This window comes from Hydra vulgaris, chromosome 14, assembly GCF_038396675.1.
Source record: "Hydra vulgaris chromosome 14, alternate assembly HydraT2T_AEP".
NCBI classification, from domain to species: Eukaryota; Metazoa; Cnidaria; class Hydrozoa; order Anthoathecata; family Hydridae; genus Hydra; species Hydra vulgaris.
In genome coordinates this window covers 25,494,955-25,515,770 of record NC_088933.1, presented here as the reverse complement: position 1 = coordinate 25,515,770, position 20,816 = coordinate 25,494,955, and the positions used below count along the sequence as shown (strand labels likewise).

The 20,816-nt window shown below is 28.9% G+C and overlaps 1 protein-coding gene across 1 annotated transcript; it reads left to right on the top strand.

Annotated features, from left to right (window-relative positions):
• Window positions 1–911: 911 nt before the first annotated feature.
• Window positions 912–20,325, top strand: LOC124819275 (ras-related protein Rab-43). The gene is made up of 3 exons (XM_065818506.1): window positions 912–1,143; window positions 11,727–12,014; window positions 19,836–20,325. The coding sequence occupies exons 1-3, from the start codon at window positions 940–942 to the stop codon at window positions 19,980–19,982; spliced, it is 639 nt and encodes a 212-aa protein (XP_065674578.1). The 5' UTR covers window positions 912–939; the 3' UTR covers window positions 19,983–20,325.
• Window positions 20,326–20,816: the final 491 nt, after the last annotated feature.

Sequence of the window (20,816 nt, the reverse complement as noted above, 5' to 3'; positions counted from 1 at the left end):
TGAGACTCCCTCCCTCCCTGCTAATTAAGTTAAATTTAGTAGCTTTAATTATATATTTTTGAATATTCCCCAAATAAACAAACCATTGTGTGCAGGGGCGGGCTGAGCCTTGAAATCGGCCCAGGAATTTTACATTTGTTCGGCCCACATCAAAGAAAAAGAAAGTATAGAAACGGTTTAAAAATTGATAAAACCTGAGAAAATATTTGAATTCAAATTAAATTTCATTTTTTTCTTCTCTTTCTTCTCTTGCATTCAATTATGAAATTTTTGACCAATCTGATTTAGGCCGGCCCACCAACCCAAATTCATACCAACCCACCGGGAATACTCCTGGTGCTCCCTGGGGCCAGTCCGCCACTACTTGTGTGTCATTTTTTCTTTTAAATGACCAAAAAAGCAAAAATTAAAAGCAAGTCACATCTTTCGGTTATATGGTGTATTGGATCTTTGCAGTGTCGGCCTATATTTTAAAAACAAACAATTATTTTTAAGAAATATTGTTCAACCTCTTGCCTATAAGGTTAAAATTAAAATGCAATAATGGTTAGTTTTTTTTATCTGAATATATTTTTCTGGATTTCCGAAAAGTTTTCCGTACATACAAATTTAAATTTATATTTTAGCAATATATGTTTTTTAATTTTTTAGTCATTACCCATACAAAAAAATAAGAAGTGTTTCAAAAAAGTTAGGAAAACCACCAGCTTAAAGCTATGTTATGATTTCATATATAAGTCATTTCTGGATTTTTTTTGCAAAATGTTCTAAGGATTTTTAAAATGGCCTGAATGATCATTGTTTTCAACCTGATAATTTTGTAAAATTTAAACTAATATGAAGTTTATCAAATTGCATAAGTAATATAAAAGCAATTTTTTTTTAATTCTAAATCACTTATGTTTTGCAATACAGGTAAAAAATAAATTGTTAGCTGTTATGCAAACTGTGTTGAGTAGTAATGATGCTGTTGATACAGATTTTGACTACTTGTTTAAAATAGTTCTTATTGGTGATGCTGGAGTTGGGAAGACTGCTATAGTTCATCGATTCAAGTATAATACATTTGTTGATCGACATGCCAGCACTATAGGAGTTGATTTTACTATCAAGACAATTCAAGTTGATGATAAAAAGATTAAGGTGCAAGTTGTTTAGAAATACATTTATTATTTTTTGGTTGTCAAAAGTCATTAAATTTTATTATTAGTACTAAATTTTAAAACTTTAAGTTATGAAAATTCTTATGTCGTAATTAAGAACATGGACATATAAAACAGAGGTAGACCCCGTTTAGTCAGGCATTTATAACGTATGCATATATCAGGGCTCAATTTAATTTTTTTAAAGGTCCCAGACACAATGTCTGATTAAAACTTGTTTAGGTTGAACAGTGTCTGATTAAATTTTTAGAATATAATTTTTACGGAACCGAGTTATGCAATCGAAATCTTTGTCATGTCATTCAGTTTATTTAATGTTAGTCTAGTGAAATTGTAGTTTCTTTCCTTATTATTTAGAATATTTTATGGCAGAATATTTGTTTTTTAATAAAATAGTTTCAATTTAATATTGTATGTTTTTTTAAATAGACTTCAATTTTCATGTTGTTACTGACAAACTCTTATTATTGTTTTTGTTTACTATTTGACAACGGCTGTTTAATAAAAAACATCGTTATGTCAAAAATAACTTTTGATCATTAATCTTTTTTAAAGTTTTAATTTTGCACTAAGGCTTTAAATAAAATTTAAAATTAATTTTAATGACCGTATAAAATATATGCATTATGTACGGTCATTCTGGGTAACATTGAATGCTTTGTGCTAGTTTTAACCCTATACGATTTTTGTTACAAACCAGAAACAAATGTTTTTGCATAAAGAGTGTTCAGATGATCTCCTTTTTCTAGATTTTTATAAGTTTTTTTAATTTGGTATCTTTAGAAAACAAAGTGAGGATTTAAAGTTACACTTGCATTTAAGTTAACTTTGAATACTATTAAACAAAATGTCCATTTTAATCTTTTTATTTTAAAAATGTGTACATTTCTTTGTATCATTTTATATAATTTTTAAATACATCTAGTTAAAATATTTTGACAATAAACATTCAAATTACTCAATAAAATAATACAAATCACTAAATAAACTTATGGATCAAATTTTAGGTTTATGAAAAAAAAATTTGAAAGATATAATATAATTCCTTACTCATAAACATTTACTATTAAAAGAAATATTACAGTGTTTAAGGTTTACAAATAATCAGAGTTATAATATCTTGAATGTGAATGAAATTAATGTCCCCTCACTTAAACCAACACTGTCATCATATTTCTAAACAATTTATCAGCAATTTCAATTTTTCACTTGGATAGGGAACAGAGTTTCCTCATACCCAATGAATTTAAAAAAGCTGTTGGTTCTTGGTTTTAGTAGATGTCATAAGAACTCTGTTCTGAGACATCGATTTTTTTTAACATTATCATTATCTCTTTTATTTTGCAAAATCAAAATCAACTCGGACTTGTTCATATTTCACAAGTCCATTATGTCGAGTTACAATAAATTCTTTTATAGTATAACCATGATATACACCATTTTCAACATTCTTTAAATTAATGTATCGTTTTTTCCGCTATGATCCAGATAAGTTTTTAAAAAACTTTTCAAATCATTAACACCATATACATTTGGTATTCCTTTGATACTTTTTTTTTTTTGTTATTTCACCTCCTTAAGGCCCAGAAGACCACTACAGATGAGGAGGCTACTTAATTGTGGTTAAAACCCTCTCTCAACTCTACAACTCCGAAACACGAACCTTGACGAACAAGGCTGCTGCGCGGAGAAACAAGTTGAGCGCGGTACTACCAGGGACGTGGTGGGGATCAAACTCGGAACCCCTCGCTTATGAAGCGAGCGCTTTACCACTACCACTTACTTAACATACTTTACCAATACTTTAACAAAGTAAGTCATTTTTGAAACAATATTCCTCTAGAATACTAGTGATGTGCCGGAACCAGTTTATGCCGAGTCTCCGATTCCGGGTGCCCGGCTGAAAATCGGGTCAGATTCCGGGTACCCGGCACCGAGTCCTTTTTTTTTAAAGTTGGAATAAAAACTTGTGAAATCTCTAGCGATGAACTATTCACACAAAACACACTTTTTATGCTAACTAACCAAAAGTTATGCAGCGAAACTACCATTTAGCAAAATAGTTGTGCAACAGTTTTTTAATAACTATACTTAGTTTAAAGTTATTTTCCTCTCCTGGTGGTTCCGGCCTAAATAGTATTTTGTGTGGAAGGGGGCAAAATTCGAAGTTCCGCCACTGAAAGTTTTATTAGGGAAAGTAAAAGATTAAGAGAAACAAAGAATTGCAATAAAAGGGTAGACTTTCTTGACTGTAGTGTGATTAAAATAGAACAAATTTGAACAAATAAAAAGAACTTAAACAACACTTATTTGCTGTATCTTATTTTAATTAACTTTATAATATCTTATTATAATATCTTTTAATATCTTATTTGCTGTATCTTATTTTATTAACTTTAGATCGTAATGAACAAACATTAGGTATTCTCCGTTATCTGCTTTTAGTCTGCTCCTTGTTGCTCCGTATATGTCCCCACCAGCACTAAATAACCTTTCAATTTCTATTGATGACAGAGGTGCTGTAAGATATTTTAATGCCATTTTTTTCAGTTTTTCCACTGCATTCCACATTTACTCCACCACAAAAACGGACAACCTGTATTTTCTAAAAGAGGCAGAGATAAATAGTTTTCTATTTCTTAAGTAATTGCAGACTTTAATATTGTTTGCTTCTTAATTATGTCAGCAACTTCAATATCTATTGGTTCACTTTCTGCCACGGAATGTTTTTCACTCTGCTTTCTTCCATTTCTTATAAAAGCTACATCTTTAAAACAATCATCAATGCTAATGAATCCAGTAGAGGCTGGAATCCAGTAGAGGCTGGAATCCAGTAGAGGCTGGAGCTTTTACTATTGGAACATTGTTGGAGTCAGAGTCAACAACATCTTGCACTCCTTGCATTTCTTTCCATGCTTCTTAAACCCACTCTATAATAATATTTTCATCTGGATGTTGATAAAGTAATTTATATCGTGGATCCAAAAATGTTGATACACAACATTTTATTAAGCAAAAATTTATCAAGTCTTTTAGTAACAGATTTTATTAGTTCATCAATCATCGTCATAATCCCAGTATATTTATCACTTGATGAACCTTTTTGTAATAAAACTTTTAATCCAAGAACAGATGGTATAGTTTTTGCGCAAGTTTCATCCCTCCTACCACATTTTTTTGTTAAGTTTTTAAATGGAGCAAGAATGTAAACAAGTTTTTTGACTATTCCCCATTGATAATTAGTAGGAAGGTTAATTTCATAAAACTCTGCTGCATAAGTGGCCAAAGGAACTTTTTGTTCAAACGCTCTTTGTAGCATTTTAAATGAATTGTTCCAGCAAGTTGGAACATCTTGTTTCATTTTGTGAGGTTCAGTACTTAATTGCTGCTGAATTGATTTTAATTTTGCACATGCTATTAGTGAATGAATAAAATGGGTTGTTATTCCTCTGCATAAAGTTAAAATCTCCTTGATGGTTTTTTGGCTAAATATAAAGTCATGAATACATAGCTGCAAAGTATGGATAAAGCATGGAATTGATGTCATTCCACTGTTTTTTACTGCACCCTTCATATTGCTTGCATTATCGGTAACAATAAGATAAATTTTGCTTAGCGGGATTTCAAAAGATTCTAAACCTTTTTGTAAATACTCTTTTATATAAACACCTGTGTGATTTTCCAGAAAATGAATTACTCGAAGAACAGCAGTTTCTTGGGAAAATTTAGTTGGATCTATACTGGATGTCCAGTAATGCGATTTTCGCAGTATCCGCTGTCCAAATATCTGTCGTCAGAGACAAATAGTTTGCCGCAGAAATTTTTATTTTTATATCTTCAAACAGTTCATCATATTTGCATGTGATTATGTTTTGGCTAAAATATGTTCTACATGGTAATTTCTAATTGGGGTAAGCATCTTTTCATGGTAATTTCTAATTGGGGTAAGCATCAGTTCATTAAATCCCGTATCTTCAACAATAGAAAATGACTGAATATCTAATGTGATAAGTTTTCCTATTATTTTATGGATTCGAATAGATCTGTGGTCATCAATATTCCATAGTTTTTTTTTGTTTAAAGCCTGAATAATGTTACTTTGTACTGTATTGGTGGTTTAAACTCTTTGGAGTGCTTTAAACGCAAATGTTTTACCATTCCTGTAGTTCCATAAAACTTTAAAGATTTTCCTTCTCTTGTAACTAAACTATCACATAGTTTGCACTTGCTCATATGAGGAGTTGTGCTTATATCAAAAAACTTCTATGCTATACTTTTTTTATTCATAATTTTTCTTTCAAATAAAATTCTATAAATATAATGAAAGTACGTTTGATATCATATGTTTTCAATTATTTTATATAAAACGATAATTTTTTTAATAATATGCTCGAATTAAAATATAAAAAATATGTAAAATATTTACCTTATATCTCTACTTTTATGATTTGTGCTTGATACAAATGAAAAGCGCTATCAGCATTCGACAGAAGAAAAATTTTCTTGTATTCTAACAGAATAAAAAGAAGCTATTAAATATTTTTTACCACTATTCATTTTATTCATATTCTCAAATTATTTTCTTTAGCGTTACGGTTTTTGTATCCGTATAAATTTTTTTGCAAAAATATATTGAAAAATATTTTAAGTGAGATTGTTTTAAGTTAATAGAACTTTGTGGTTATCGACTACATAACGCTCTTAGAATTATATCAAGAAGTTTATTGGTTGAAGTTTATTGGTAGAAACTAAAAGAAAAATCAATTTAAGATAAAAAAAAAAGATACCCGGTGCTGGGTACTGTAACAATTGGTCAATACCGGGTACCCTGTAAAACAACCGATTTTATATATACTATAGTATTCTATAGAGATGTGCCGGATACCCGGGGACCCGGCACATCTCTATAGAATACTATTGGCAATATGGTGCCTCACTGGTTTACAGTGTTGTTTTTTAAATTTATAGAATGTTGTTTTGGGTACTTCAAAAAATTTAGATGCCTCAACAATTAATGTTTTTGCTATTTTAGTTTTCCCTAACGCCTCTTGAAGAGTAGAATTTAAGTAGTTGGGTTCAGTACAATATTTTCTTGTGTCAGGATGAGTTCTTAAATATTTTCATGACATTTTTGAATGCTAAAAATATGAAGATTATAATAAATAAAGATAATAGTTATTAATAAAAATTAGTTTATTAACAGCATATTGGCCAAAATTATCAAAATAGTCCCCCCCCCCTTCTTCCCTCCCCGGTTACTACGGGCCTGGAAAGTGACAACTAATTATTCAAAAATTATTTTACTTTTTATTGTTAAAATACTTTGATGTTTTAATTTTTAATAAATAATATTAAAAATTAAAACATCAAAGTAAGTGAACAATAGTTATTTTAATTAGGCTACTACATTAAAAAGATGTCTTTTATTTATTATGTATTATTGCAATGTTACCCAGATAGCAAGAAAAACATTTTTGGCTAAAATTGAATATTCAAAGTTACCTTGATTTTGGTTATATTTTAGCTAAGTGAAACTATATATCCCTTTTGTAGCAAAAAACATGTAAGTTAATATTATTTTAGAATTATGGTAAAATTTGACAAATAAATCATTATAATACAAAAAAATTAACCTGATATTCTCAAAACAATACAAAATTTTCTAAATTGAAAACACACTATGTTATCACCACTTCTGACTGTTTCACTGGAATAGGATAAAAACATAATTTTTGGTAAATAAAAATTATTTAACTATGGTAAAACTTCTGTAAAAAAAATAGTTTATCATATTCTCATTGGTTGAAGCAACAGGCAAAGAAATTACCTAAAAAAAAAAAAGTTGAAAACATTTGCAGGTTTTGTTCATTGTTATTCGCAAATTCAATGTTACGCAGAATAACTGCAAATTAAATGTTATATTTAGGCATTTCCAAAAAATCACGCACAGAAACTTGCATATGTTTTGTTTATTATTTTCATAACAATAAAACTGGCGATCTTCAATTTGCTCTCATTTAATTCTCACCTATATAAATATTTTGTTAACAAAAAATGGTATACATAAGTAATGTTAACAAAGAATAAATTAAGTTGGAAACAGAATCATGCACAGAACAGAAAAACTCAAATTTTGGTTACTAGATAAATAAACTTCAATTCCTCAAAAAATATAAGCTTCAGCATTATATATATATTTTTTTAAATGATGTTTTAAACATTAGTAAAGCTGTCCAGAAAGTTACAGGGTTGCACTATGTATCATAGAGTCACAGTAATCGTTTAAATGCAGTTCATGAATAATCACCCATGGAAGTTGAATAATCACATTCAGATTCATGAATAATCACGCACGACTTTCGTGCATGATTATTCTTGAATAATCACAGGCAATTTATTTTCTGTTATGAAATTAACAAATTCACACGAAGTTGCGAATTTGTTAATTTCATGCAGATATTTTTAAGAAAATAAATTGCCTGTGAGTATTTTAAGTGAGATATTATACCTCTACGACTCACATTTAGTATATTTTCAATAAGATATGGCAGTTATCAATTATTTCTAGCTAAAGTATAGCGTTTTGAAAATTGTTGTTTTTTTTCAAACAGTAGCGATATTATTTTGCAAAAAAAATATTATTTAAAAATATATAAGGAATTATTTAAAAAAATGTTTTTTTTTAAACAATTTTTTTTTGGCAACTTTTTGAAAAAAATGTTTATACAACTAAAAAATATCATGTTTTTTTCTTTTCAATAATTAATTTCGTCTTTCAATAATTTAAATAAAATTTTTTCATTTATTAAACAATCAGTAGAAGTAATTTGTAAAAGTGTTTTGCTTAACTTTAGTTAAACTTTTTAAAAGATAAGTTTTTTATTAGTAATTTTTTTGGAAAGCAGTTTAAAATGTAACAAAAGTAATTTTAACTTCAATTTTTTTTAATTTTAATTTAAAGGTAATTTCTATTCTTTTTTTCTTTTTTTTCCCTAGTTTAGTTTAGCTTAATGTTTCTTTTTTCAGCCTTTTTCTGAAATGTTTAAATCATCAAAAAAAAAAATTTTTATTTAGTTTTTATTTAATATATTTCCATAATATAGTTTACATAGTTTACATTTTTATCTATATAACTTTTTATCTTTATATCCGGTTATATTTTTGTTCAAATTCTCAGTTATTTTTAGTTGTTAAACATCCAAATTTTCAGTTTTTTAAGAAATTGATAATCTTTTTTCCTTTCATCGCAATGTTCGTTTTTCAGTTTTAATAAAATAACACGTCATTTTTTTTTCCTTCTTCTTCTTTTAAATCGTCTCAAGTTCTAGACAATCAATAAGGACATAGATATTAGGAAATTGCTGTTTTGACCAATGTGTTCCAGTATGATAATTTTTTTTGTTTAATTTATTTTTGTTTGTATGAATTTTTGTTTGTATGAATTTTTGTACTTTTAATAAATTATGATAGAGAATATAATCACCACATCAATAAGATTAAAAATAAAATAACAAAAGGAAAGTTAAAATAAAAACTTGGTATCTGATATATGATATAATGATCTTGTCGTCAAAACCATAAAACGTTATAATAAAATATAACTTAAGCTATTAATAAGTATAAACAAATAAAAATGACAAAATACAAAAACAAAAGAGCGTGTTTATGTAAATTTCTTATATTTAAAAGTATTTCAAAATATTGTCATTAAAAAGATTGAATTCTTTTAATTTTTTTTTAATTTTTTTTTATTTTTTCTACTTTTTTAAATTCTTTTTAATTTTTTAAAGACTGGCAAGGTAATTGATAAATCAAAATTAGGTAAAATGATTTTGTTTCACAGATTAGGTACACAATAAACTATGCAGAACTGATTGAATTTTGTTTGACAAAAGGGTTCATAGAGTGAGTTATCATTTTGTAGTGTATACTTAGTTTTTGTTTTTAAGGTAATAAAATCTTTAAAATTGTGTAATGATTTTACATTGAAACAGAACATAGTATTTTATATACATTCACTTCATAAATATTAAGTACTTTTATATTTTTTAATAAAAACCTTGAATGCGTACATCAATTTTCAAAACAAACTAAGCGTTTTGCGTGTTTCTGACGATGATAAAGAGTACGCAACTTACTTTTGCTTGTACTTTCCCAAGCAATATTTGCATAGTTAATATAACTATGTATAAATGATTAATAGAGTTGGATTAAATGGTTTTGTTTAAATAATTTCTTGACTTATAGTGGACTTCTATATTTTTAGAAACTTAAGTGCAAATCTAGTCGATATGCAGTTTCCATGTAACATTCTCATCAAGATAAATGCCAAGAAAACTAGTAAAAGTTTTCCTTTCTATTTCAAGTTCATCAATAAGAATTTTTGGCATGGTTGTTGGTAAAAAACATTTTTTAGATATAGGGTGAAACAGAATATATTTTGTTTTTATGAAGGTTTAAGGTTAATTTGTTACATTTAAACCACTCAGATACGCATTAAAGTTCTTTATTCATATCAGAAAACAGCTTAATAATATTACTGTTGATAAGAACAAATTCATATCATCAGCAAACATAATACTTCGAAGATTAGCTGCTTTACTTTAATCATTAATATAGATTAAAAACATACCTAGGAGGACCTAGAATAGTGCCTTGTGTAACACCACAGGTTATTTCAATATAGTCACTTTAAAGGCCATCATTAGAAGTAACAAATTGCTTTCTATTTGATAAGTAACTATGAAACCATTTTAGCATATTGTTATTAATTCCATAGTATTCGAGCTTTTTAAGCAATATTTCATGGTCAATAGTATTGGAAGCCTTCGAAACATTAATAAAGATTCCTCGGGTATATATATATATATTTTTTTTTCGAAAGATTCTGAGATTTCCCTAATAAATTGAATAATTGCGTGCTCAATTGAAATATTTTTTTTAAAGCCAAACTGTTTGGTATATATTATATTATTTTGGTCAAAATATTTAAATATTATATATTATTCTTTCTAATAATTTTAAAATAGTTGAAAGAACCAAAATTGGGCGATAGTTATTAATATTTGTTTTAGCGCCTTGTTTGTAAATTGGTATAACTTTTGCAATTTTCAATTGATCCGGTAAAACTCCTTGTTTTATAGATGCATTAAATACTTTATAAAGAATATCTTTCAAAATTTTATAACAATCTACAACTATGTTACCACCTACTTCATCAGCACCAATAGTTTTATTTCTTTTTAGAGATTTAAAGCCTCTATCAAGCTCATCGTGGGATAATTCAGTAGAATACTCATTGTTATAATGAGATTTATTTATAGGACACAAGCTGTCTTCAAATGAACTCTCGGTCATAGGAATTTTTTTAGAGAGATTGGTTCCAATTTCAGTAAAAAATTTGTTAAACATGTTTGCAATTTTGTTTGGTTCACATATATTTACATCTTCAAATTTTATAGTTTGTGGTAAAAAACATAAGTGATTTTTTGATTTTCCTGTTATTTCTTTTATTGTTTGCCAGATGTGCGTTGAATTGTTTTTAAATTTATTGATCAGATTGGGATAATTTTTTTTTTTTAGATTTTTACGAATTTTTTCAAATAAATTTTTTTAATTTTTACACATTTTTTCATTTGCAGAAGATTTAGTCTTTAAATATTTTATATACAAGTTTTGCTTTATTTTTGAAGATTTTTTTAAGCCTTTTGTAATCTAAGGATTGTTAAAGGTTTTATGACTTATTAATTTTTCACATACTGGAAAGTTCGCGTCATATACTAAGTAAAATGTTTTGAAGAATTTATTATAAATAGTACTTGCATCTTCATTAAAGTTGATATGCCCCCAATGAAGTAATGATAGTTGATGTTTAAAACCATTTTTTTTTTTTTGTTGTAAATGCGTATATTGCTTTATATATACATACATACATATACATATATATATACATACATACATACATACATACATACATACATACATACATACATACATACATACATACATACATACATACATACATACATACATACAGTGTATGTATGTGTACAGTGTTGACCATTAATAACAATCCAGCATGTTTTTTTTTGATATCATTGGACTTTGATTGATATTGAATAGGTAAAAAAACAAAACATAGTAAAAGCTTTTAGTATTTTAACAATACTGAATATCTTTTTAAACTCAAAAATTTGTAATTTTATCGTTTAAAGGTTTGAGTTTAGTAAATTAAAAAAATAAACAACTAATTATATATATATATATATATATATATATATATATATATATATATATATATATATATATATATTATATATATATATATATATATATATATGGTGTCCCAAAAACAACATTTTTGAAAATAATATGCTCCCACCCCCCTAAATGTGTTCTATTTAATACAGTAACTCTAGGTTTAAATTTTTATATAATATTAAAAACCCTTATTACTTAATAAACTTATTACTATTTAAAATGTTGCATAAACATGCGCAACTTTTTTTTTTTTTTTTTTTGGTAGTTTTATTTCAATAGTTTAAAAATATTTTTTTTAAATAGCTTCAGATTTGGGATACAGCAGGTCAGGAACGATTTCGCACTATAACTCAAAGTTACTACCGTTCTGCAAATGGTGTTATTTTAGTATACGATGTCAGCAAAATGGATTCATTTAAAAATATTAATTATTGGTTACAAGATGTAAAAAGATATGCTGGTAATTCTATTTACCAAATGCTTGTTGGAAATAAATCTGATTTAGAGAGTCATAGAGAAGTACCTAAACAAGAGGCAGACTCATTTGCTACACAGCTTGGAATATTAGAGTTCATGGAGCTATCAGCTAAGGTCTACACTAAATATTTATATAATCTGATTGTTTATTTATTTATTAAAAAGAACTCTGTTTATGTGTGTTACTTTGTATTTGTTTCTGTTTCTGTGTGTATACAAGTGTTATCAATTTTAAATAACCCTATGTATTATCATTAAAAACAGATAAGCTTTTATTAACTAATAAATAAATGGGTTAATAATGTTTTCATTATCAAATAATTGATAATCAACTTGTTTAAGATGAGTCTACAAGATTTCTACTGCAATTAAATAAAAATATACATTCATTGCAAGTTTATTTATTTAATTTATAAATCCTTAATAAAAAATCATTTATAAATTTGAAAAATTTCTCTTGATTTGTAAAAATTCATAAATAATTTATAATTGCTTCTATAATTAAATAATGACATTAAATTTTACCACCTATATATAATACATGGTATTTTTTGCAATTGTAATTTTCCCTATATCTGATAACTTAGAAGCTATAGTATATTGGGTAAATAGATATATGCTTACCACCTTGCAAAATTTAGAAACAATATAATACTTTGAGTGATTAACTTTGCCACCTTTCTTTGTATGAAAAACTTTGGCATGAAAGGTTTTTCATACAAAAGTTTTTCATGCAAAGAAAGGTGGTAAAAGAAAGGTTTTTAGGCAAACCCTCACCCAATGGAGCTAGTGGAATTATAGTTGAGTTCAAGTACCAAGTGGGCTTGGAAAGCAAATCAAGCATAACATGTTGATGTTTCAGAGATGTTTTACCCAATGTTTTGCAAATAGTGTCAAGTACCATTTTAACTGAGGCTGGTGTTGATCTTACAGATATACATTGCAACAGGCTCAACAGCCTTTAGAAAGATGAAATTGGCAAATGAAAATATTTCAACTTTAGCAATAGAGGATGTAAAAAATGCAATAGAACCTTTTCTTTATCCATGTATTATACACTTTGATGGGAAAAACTTTTTATGAAATGCTTCAAACAAATATTTCTGAATTGATTTATCTAATGGATAGCTTTAATATTTAAGTTGGGGGCCTTTGAAACAATATTCGATTCTAAATACCACTTGGTATAAAAAAGACCAAAAACTCAGCGATAAGCTTGATTTCTTTATTGAGATCGTTGATTTTTTGAACATCAATCAAGACATAAGGACAGCATTCCCAACATACACATCTATTGGAAGCTCTGCAGTTACTGTACAGTTAGATTTAGATATGTTTTTTTTTTTTTATTGTAGTTACTATGCTCAAAATCAGAATCATAGGATGAATCAGAACTCGAATTAGAATTGAGTTCAGCTTCATAATCAGTTTTCTTCAATCGCACTTACTTCGTTCTAATTTTCTTTCTGTTTCTCTCTGCTGTCTACAAGTATAAAATAATATTAATTATAACTAAATGTTTTATAACAAAAGTATAACCTAACATTTTAAATTGTAAAGTTTTACTTTTCTAGTAAATTTTTATCCTCTGTCCCAAGAATAAACTTTCTTTGTCCTTCCTGATCTTCCAAAATCATCAACGCTTTGAGCTTATGCTTGTCAGATCTTTTTTCGTTGGTCCTATTAATTTTCTTCAAATCTGGTATTGTCAACCCAAAAAAATCTAAGTACTTCTCAAAGTTTTTCTGATTTGTTAAATCTTTAGGAGAGCCTCATTTTTCTTTTTCTTTTTTTTTAAATCAGAATACTGCTTGACTAGTTTTATAAGATTTTTGAATAGTTAAGTGTCACTAACAACTTCAAACCCTGCTTTTATCCAGGGTTTCTTAACCTTAGCTAAAACGCAGTTACAATCCAGTTCTTCACATCTTTCTATAGTTTTACAAAGCGAACACTTCACTAAATTGATTTTTTTGATGGTTTTACGCAGTTTAGATTCCAGTTATGCTTGATGTTGCAGAATATTTATTCCCATTGGAAGTTGAATTTTTAAATGCATATATGTTTTTGTTGTTTATATTTTATTGAGATAATTTAGAACACTCTCTCTCTCTCTCTCTGTGTTAAAAAGGTTATAAAAACAACATGGTAGTGTAATAAACAATTTTTTAGCCGATTTAAAATGTAAATTTTACTGTTTTTTGAGAAAGAAAAAAAACCATTTAACTTTTTTAATCAAGAATGCAGATGTTTATCTAACCCTTCAAAAAAAAAATTTAATATTTATGCTTGCCTTGCCCTCATGACACCTAAAGTAAGTCCTTTTTGGTCATTTTTAGATCCTTTTTTTTTAAACATATGCTTTGAGAGCAAGTAAAGAGTGGTTCGAGAGTGATGAAATTTTTTTGAGTAAGTTCAAACAAATTTGGCTCAATTCTAATCTGTTTTTCAAATTCTAGAATTTTTTTTCTAAACACCCCAAATATATATATGCATATATACAGGGTGCAGAAAAAGTTCCCATACAAAAATATAAACAGCAAAATCAGCAAAAGTTCCTGTACAAGGGGAGAAACAAATTACACTTTAATTTAAAACTTCTTCATCTATTAGGCTGGCGCAGATGTATTTTTAATACATTGTTTCCAGTTTAGGATGTTGAATGCTGGATCTTCTTGACTCAATGCATGGGTTTTGCTTGTGTCTCTGTTTTTATGACTAGGCAACTCATTCTATTATCTCCTAATGAGGGTACAGCTCTAAAACTCAGTTTTATGGTTCTGAGGCCGGCTGGTAGTCAGGTTTCCCGAACTCTGTGGTAGCTCTCAGAGAGGCTGATTCCATCAACAGCTGAAAAATATCAAAGTATTAACAGTGCCATGTTGCGCATGGATGGTGTCCAAGTTTGTACTTCTGGTGTGCATTGCGGAGGCCACATTTCGAACCTTTTGTTACGGTTTAGGGTTTATTAGTAGTAATGAGGCAATTGCTTGGGCTATTAAACGGTGTTCTGAGTACTGTCTATGCTTTGAGTCAAGTTCTTCAATCTAATTTAAAAATGAATAAAGTACCAAAAACTATAAAACACAAAAAACCATCATCATCACCAAGTTCTCTAAAGCTATCATTCACTAATATTCATGGTCTTCGAAGTAACTTTTCTTCTGTTGAGTCTTCTGTTGAAGTAACTTTTCTTCTGTTGAGTCAAAATTCACCAGACCTACTTGCTCTTTGTGAGACTAATTTGAGTTCGGCTGTCTCATCTTGTGATCTTAGTGTTGATGGTTATCTTCCTCTAATTTGTAAAGACTCCAATAGTCACATGCTTGGCTTCGGCATTTACATTCGTAAGAATTCACCCATTTGTTGTGAAACTAGGTTTGAATCCACAGACTATTCTTTCATGTGCTTTCGTTTAGCACCACTTCACTCTATTGCCTTTCTCTTTGTTCTATATTGTTCTCCTTCATCTCAAGACTGCACTCTTTTTGACATTATTTCTGATCATATTGACCAAGCCCTCTCTCTTTATCCATCAGCTAATATAGTTGTTGTCGGTGACTTTAATGCTCACTACTCTGAATTGCTTGGCTCTAGTGTCAGTGACTCTGCAGGCATTAAAGCCCACAAATTTTGCCTTTCTTAATCCCTAACTAATAGTCAACTTTCCTACTCACTTTCCTGACAACCCGAATCATCTACCTTCTCTACTCGACTTATGTCTTGTTTCTGATCCTAGTCAGTGCTCAGTTTCTCCACATTCACCCTTAGGTTCTTCTGATCACAGTTTGATCTCTCTAAAACTAATGTCTCATTCTTCTTCATCACCTGAATCCCCCTATTATTACGTGATTTTCTTCGTGATGGCCCTTGGGTAGAAATCTTTCGTCTTTCTGTCGACAAATGTGCTACTTACATAACTTCGTGGATTCATGCTGGCTTGGAATCTTTTATTCCCTCTCGACGATTCCAGGTCAAGCCTCACTCTCCTCCATGGTTTTCCTCACACTGTGCTGCTGCGATTGCCAATCGAAACCGTTACTTCCATATTTATCAGCAAAAACAACAATTCTCCAGAAAACAGACGTCTGTTTATTACTGCTAGAAACAATTGTAAAATGGTTTTGTCTAATGCCAAAACCCGCTATTCTCAGGTCATGAAATCTCGTATCTCATCTCAAAAATTAGGCTCTCGTGACTTCTGGAGAATCTTTAATAATATCAATAATAAGGGCAAATCTATAATTCCACCTCTCTTGTATGGTTCAGACTTTGTCAACTCACCTAAAGACAAAGCCGAATTGTTTGCTAAAAACTTTTCATCAATATCATCTCTTGATTCCACTAGTTGCGTTCTACCTGATATTGCCAACAAACGGGTTGATCCATTGCTTGACATTCATATCACTCCAGCATCTGTATCTAAAGTGATTTCCTGTGATTTCTTCTTATGGTGTACCTGGCAACATCTTTAAGATCATTGAATCCTTCCTTTCCAATCGTAGCGTAAAAGTTGTCCTTGATGGACAACACTCTTCTTCTTATTCTGTAACTTCAGGGGTTCCTCAAGGTTCTCTCCTTGGCCCTATACTCTTTTTAATTTACATTAACGATCTTCTAGATATTCTCACATCTAAGGTGGCATTGTTTGCTGATGATACTACCATTTATTCTTGTCGTGATAAGAAACCAACACCCTCTGATTGCTTAGAGAGGGCATTTGAGCTTGAAAAGGATCTCACTTCTGCTACAGCATGGGGCTCACAGTGGCTGGTGAACTTTAATTCAGATAAAACTCAATTTTTTTCAGCCAATCGTTATCGCAATAATTTAGATCTTCCTATATTTATGAATGGTGATGTACTCGATGAGTCACCTTCTCTTTATCTTCTAGGATTAACTCTTACTTCCAATCTTTCTTGGAAACCATACATCAAATCAGTTGCAAAACTAGCATCTGCTAAGGTTGCATCTCTTTATCAAGCTCGTCACTTTCTTACTTTGGATTCTATTCTATATCTCTATAAATCTCAAATCCAGCCTTGTATGGAATACTGTTGCCATATCTGGGGCAGATCTTCTAATGATGCCCTCTCTCTTTTAGACAAGGTGCAAAAACGCATTGTAAACATAGTTGGACCTGCTCTTGCAGCCAACCTCCAACCATTATCACATCGTTGTAATGTTGCTTCTCTTTCTCTTTTCTAAAAATACTATAATGGGCACTGCTCTAAAGAGCTAGGGTCTCTTGTGCCATCTACTAAAATTCATTCTCGTGTTACTCGTCATTCAATTAAGTGTCATCCTTTTTCTGTGACAGTTTCTAAGTGCTCCAAAAACGCTTATTTGTCTAGTTTTTTTCCTCGTACATCAGCTCTTTGGAATTCGCTTCCTTTATCTTGCTTTCCTGATTCATGTAATTTGCAATCTTTTAAGTCGTCCGTCAATCGTTATCTTGCTCTACAATCTTCATCTTTTCTCTTTCAGTAACTTCCAACTTTAAAAGTGGTTGCTTGCAGCCTTGTTGGAAGCAAAGATGTTTAAAAGAAAAAAATAATAATACTTAAAAATACTAAAAGAATACAACGGAATACTAAAGAATACTAAAAACACACTATATATTAAAAGAAAACACCATACAGATAATTTTTTTGAATTATACTTTAGTACGGGAACTTTTTCCGCACATATATATATGTATACATACATACATACATACATACATACATACATACATACATACATACATAGATACATACATACATACATACATACATACATACATACATACATACATACATACATACATACATACATACATACATACATACAGCCCTTGGAATTTATAAAAATGAAGTCGGCAATAAATTGTTGATCTTAAACTGTCTATTGCAAGTACAACGCTTGTACAAGATTGTCGAGTAGCAAACTTTGTATACAGCATTTCAATGTTAAGGTAAACTAAGATTTCTATCAATTTATTATATTTTAAAACTATTCTTATACTCTCATTAAGGAAAAAAATAATATATGCATTAAATGGTACATTTTTTGAATATATATTTTCATGTACAAAGAAAAGGCAACCCATCTGGCTTTAAGTTTTTCCTAAATGCACACAAACTGTCCTCTATGAATTTCCTCATTGTATTGGAAAAAGACTGCATATTGTTTTTTATGTAGCAGGGGGTATGTTTCTGTAGAAAAACTAACTAATTAACTACTCAATTAAGTCCTGCAATAATCAAATTTATTCCTGGACTGCTGTTTTAGGTATTAGGTATTATATATATATATATATATATATATATATATATATATATATATATATATATATATATATATATATATATATATATATATATATATATATATATATATATATATATATATATATATATATTAGATTTTTATATTTCTAATATATTTAAATATATTAGATTTTAAATTTATTAACTTTAAAGTATTGGTCAACCTGCATCAATTGATTGCATAAATGAAATAAAAAGGGCAGAAAAAAGAAATGAGGATAAAAATAATACCACGAAGTTAAGAAATGGTGTGAAGAAAGGACTTATGGCTGATGATAAACTTTTTAAATTTGCTGCTGTCCACCAATAGGAAATATTACATAAGTTATTTGAAGAAAATCCTGTCAGTGGAATGAATTTAGATTTAAGATATCTGGGGTGTGGACAATTTAAATATCTTATTTAAAAGGAAATTTCTTGTAAAAAAAAAAAAAAAAAAGAAAGTCTCTTGTAAAAGAATGTTGATTAGTTCGTAAGCGCGGGAAGGATCTTTTGATGTTTCAGATTAGACACTTTCACACATTGTGCAAACTTCAAACTCAAGTATGTTCATGCATATGCCAAATGAGGAGCCCTTGCAAAAATTTGGGATGGCGAAAACCTGGGAACAAAAAAACTCTAAAACGTCTGCCCCCCCCCCCTGCTCAAATGTGAGGGCACTAATGTAGTAAAATTTTCAACTCAACTATCGTAAACTAAATTTAAATTTATCGACAGATTTTAATTTTCGTAGAAAAATATTGTAAATTACAAAAGTTATGACCATGCAAATTTTCTGACCTCCCCAAAATGAGGGGAGTGTAAATTTTGTATGGTCATAACTTTTGCAATTTACATTAATTTTCTACGAAATTCAAAATCTGTCGATAAATTTAAATATAGTTTACGATAGTAAAGTTAAAAATTTTACTACATTAGTGCCCTCACGTTTGGGCAGGGGGGGGCAGACGTTTTAGGGCTTTTTTGTTCCCAGGTCTCCGCCATCCCAAATTTTTGCAAGGGCTCCTCATTTGGCATATGTATGAAAATACTTGAGTTTCGAGTTTGCACAATGTGTGAAAGTGTCTTATCTGAAACATCAAAAAATCCTTCCCACGCCTTTGGATTAATTACTTTACTAGAAGCTTACTTGAAAACCAATTAACTAGAGAACGATATGGAGGATACAAAATTGAGTTTGGATATTTTTTTGACAGACATAATTTTAGAAAAGTAGATTTTTTGCATGTTTTTATTTTTCTCCGTCATCTTCCCCCACCCTACAAAAGAGCCACATATTTTTTTCTCCGATAACAAAGTATGTGTGAGGTAACATAAATATTAATAATTTGTTAGAAATTTTTAATAAAAAAGTTAAAAATTATGTAACGTTTTTATCAACTTTTATATCTTTGTATCATAGCAGGACTTTAATAGTATAGAATCAGTAATTTAATGACAAAAAGATTTTAATATATATTCCATATATCAAGAATGTTAAACAGTCAATGTCTTTTTTTTTAGACTATTTTTTTTTTTTAATGTTTGAATTATCAGATGTGATGTTTAAATTATCAGGGTTTTTTTGCTTTTTTTTAAACAGTAAATTAACAAAATTAATGGTATTAAAGATTTGTTTATATAGGATAACTCAAATATTGATGAAGCATTTTGGAGAATAGCTAAGAATTTAAAAGATCGCTACGAAAATGAAAGCAATACACTAAGGGGTGCTCAGACAAAACAGGATGTTTTTATAAACTCAAAAAGTGTTGGAAATTGGTGCTGTTAAAGAAATATGGCGTAACAAAAAATATCAGAAAATACCTTTACACTTCTCAAACTATTTTATCACGTTCTACAGCAGCATATAACAACTTTTGCAGCATCAATTTTCGTTTACCCAAATTTTGGGATTGGGCTTGACTCGTTTTAATTAAAATGATATAAATTGTTAGTCTTTTGTTTTGTTTTTGTTAAAAAGGTTTTATAAGAATTTAAGTTTACTTTAGTTGGCGACTGGCTTTTAATATCTTTTTGTTATTTTTATTTAATTGTAAACATGAAATTTTTGTTTTTTATCTATTTAAATTGTACTTTTTACAAATTATTTATAAAAAAAATGTTTTGTTAAATTTTATGCTTCTTTATCTATTTAATGGCTGTAAATTTCATTGGAGAAAAAAAATAGATAAATCGTAGGATCGTTATACAAATGCTGCTGTTAGTTGCTGTTTTATTTTTTTTTCAAAGTTGAAAATATTAATAGCATAACACGCAGTGGGTATGTTTTTCAAATACCAAGCAATCAAAAAATAGTGAAGCAATGGAAGCACGCCCTCTCCACACTTTTTTTATCAGAAACTTTTTCTTTTTTTTTAAGAAACTGACGTACACTGTTACAGAAAAAGGTGTTCATATTAAAGAAAAAGGTGTAAACGTGTGATACTACATGAACACCTTATAGATGTTGCGGTTAAAAGGTGTTTATGCAAATAAAGATGTTAATGTTACATTAATACCCTTGTATTTGAATAATGCGTTTGTGACGCAAATATTTAAATGCTGAAAGTATTAAATATCAACAGTAAACTTAACCTTTCTTTTTACGCATCTTAACCTTTCT

Coding starts and splice junctions, on each gene's coding strand:
- LOC124819275 (XM_065818506.1), top strand. CDS start 940: ATGCAAACTGTGTTGAGTAGTAATGATGCTGTTGATACAGATTTTGAC. Junction 1,144..11,726: donor TTGATGATAAAAAGATTAAG/GTGCAAGTTGTT, acceptor TTTTTTAAATAG/CTTCAGATTTGGGATACAGC. Junction 12,015..19,835: donor TCATGGAGCTATCAGCTAAG/GTCTACACTAAA, acceptor TTGTTTATATAG/GATAACTCAAATATTGATGA.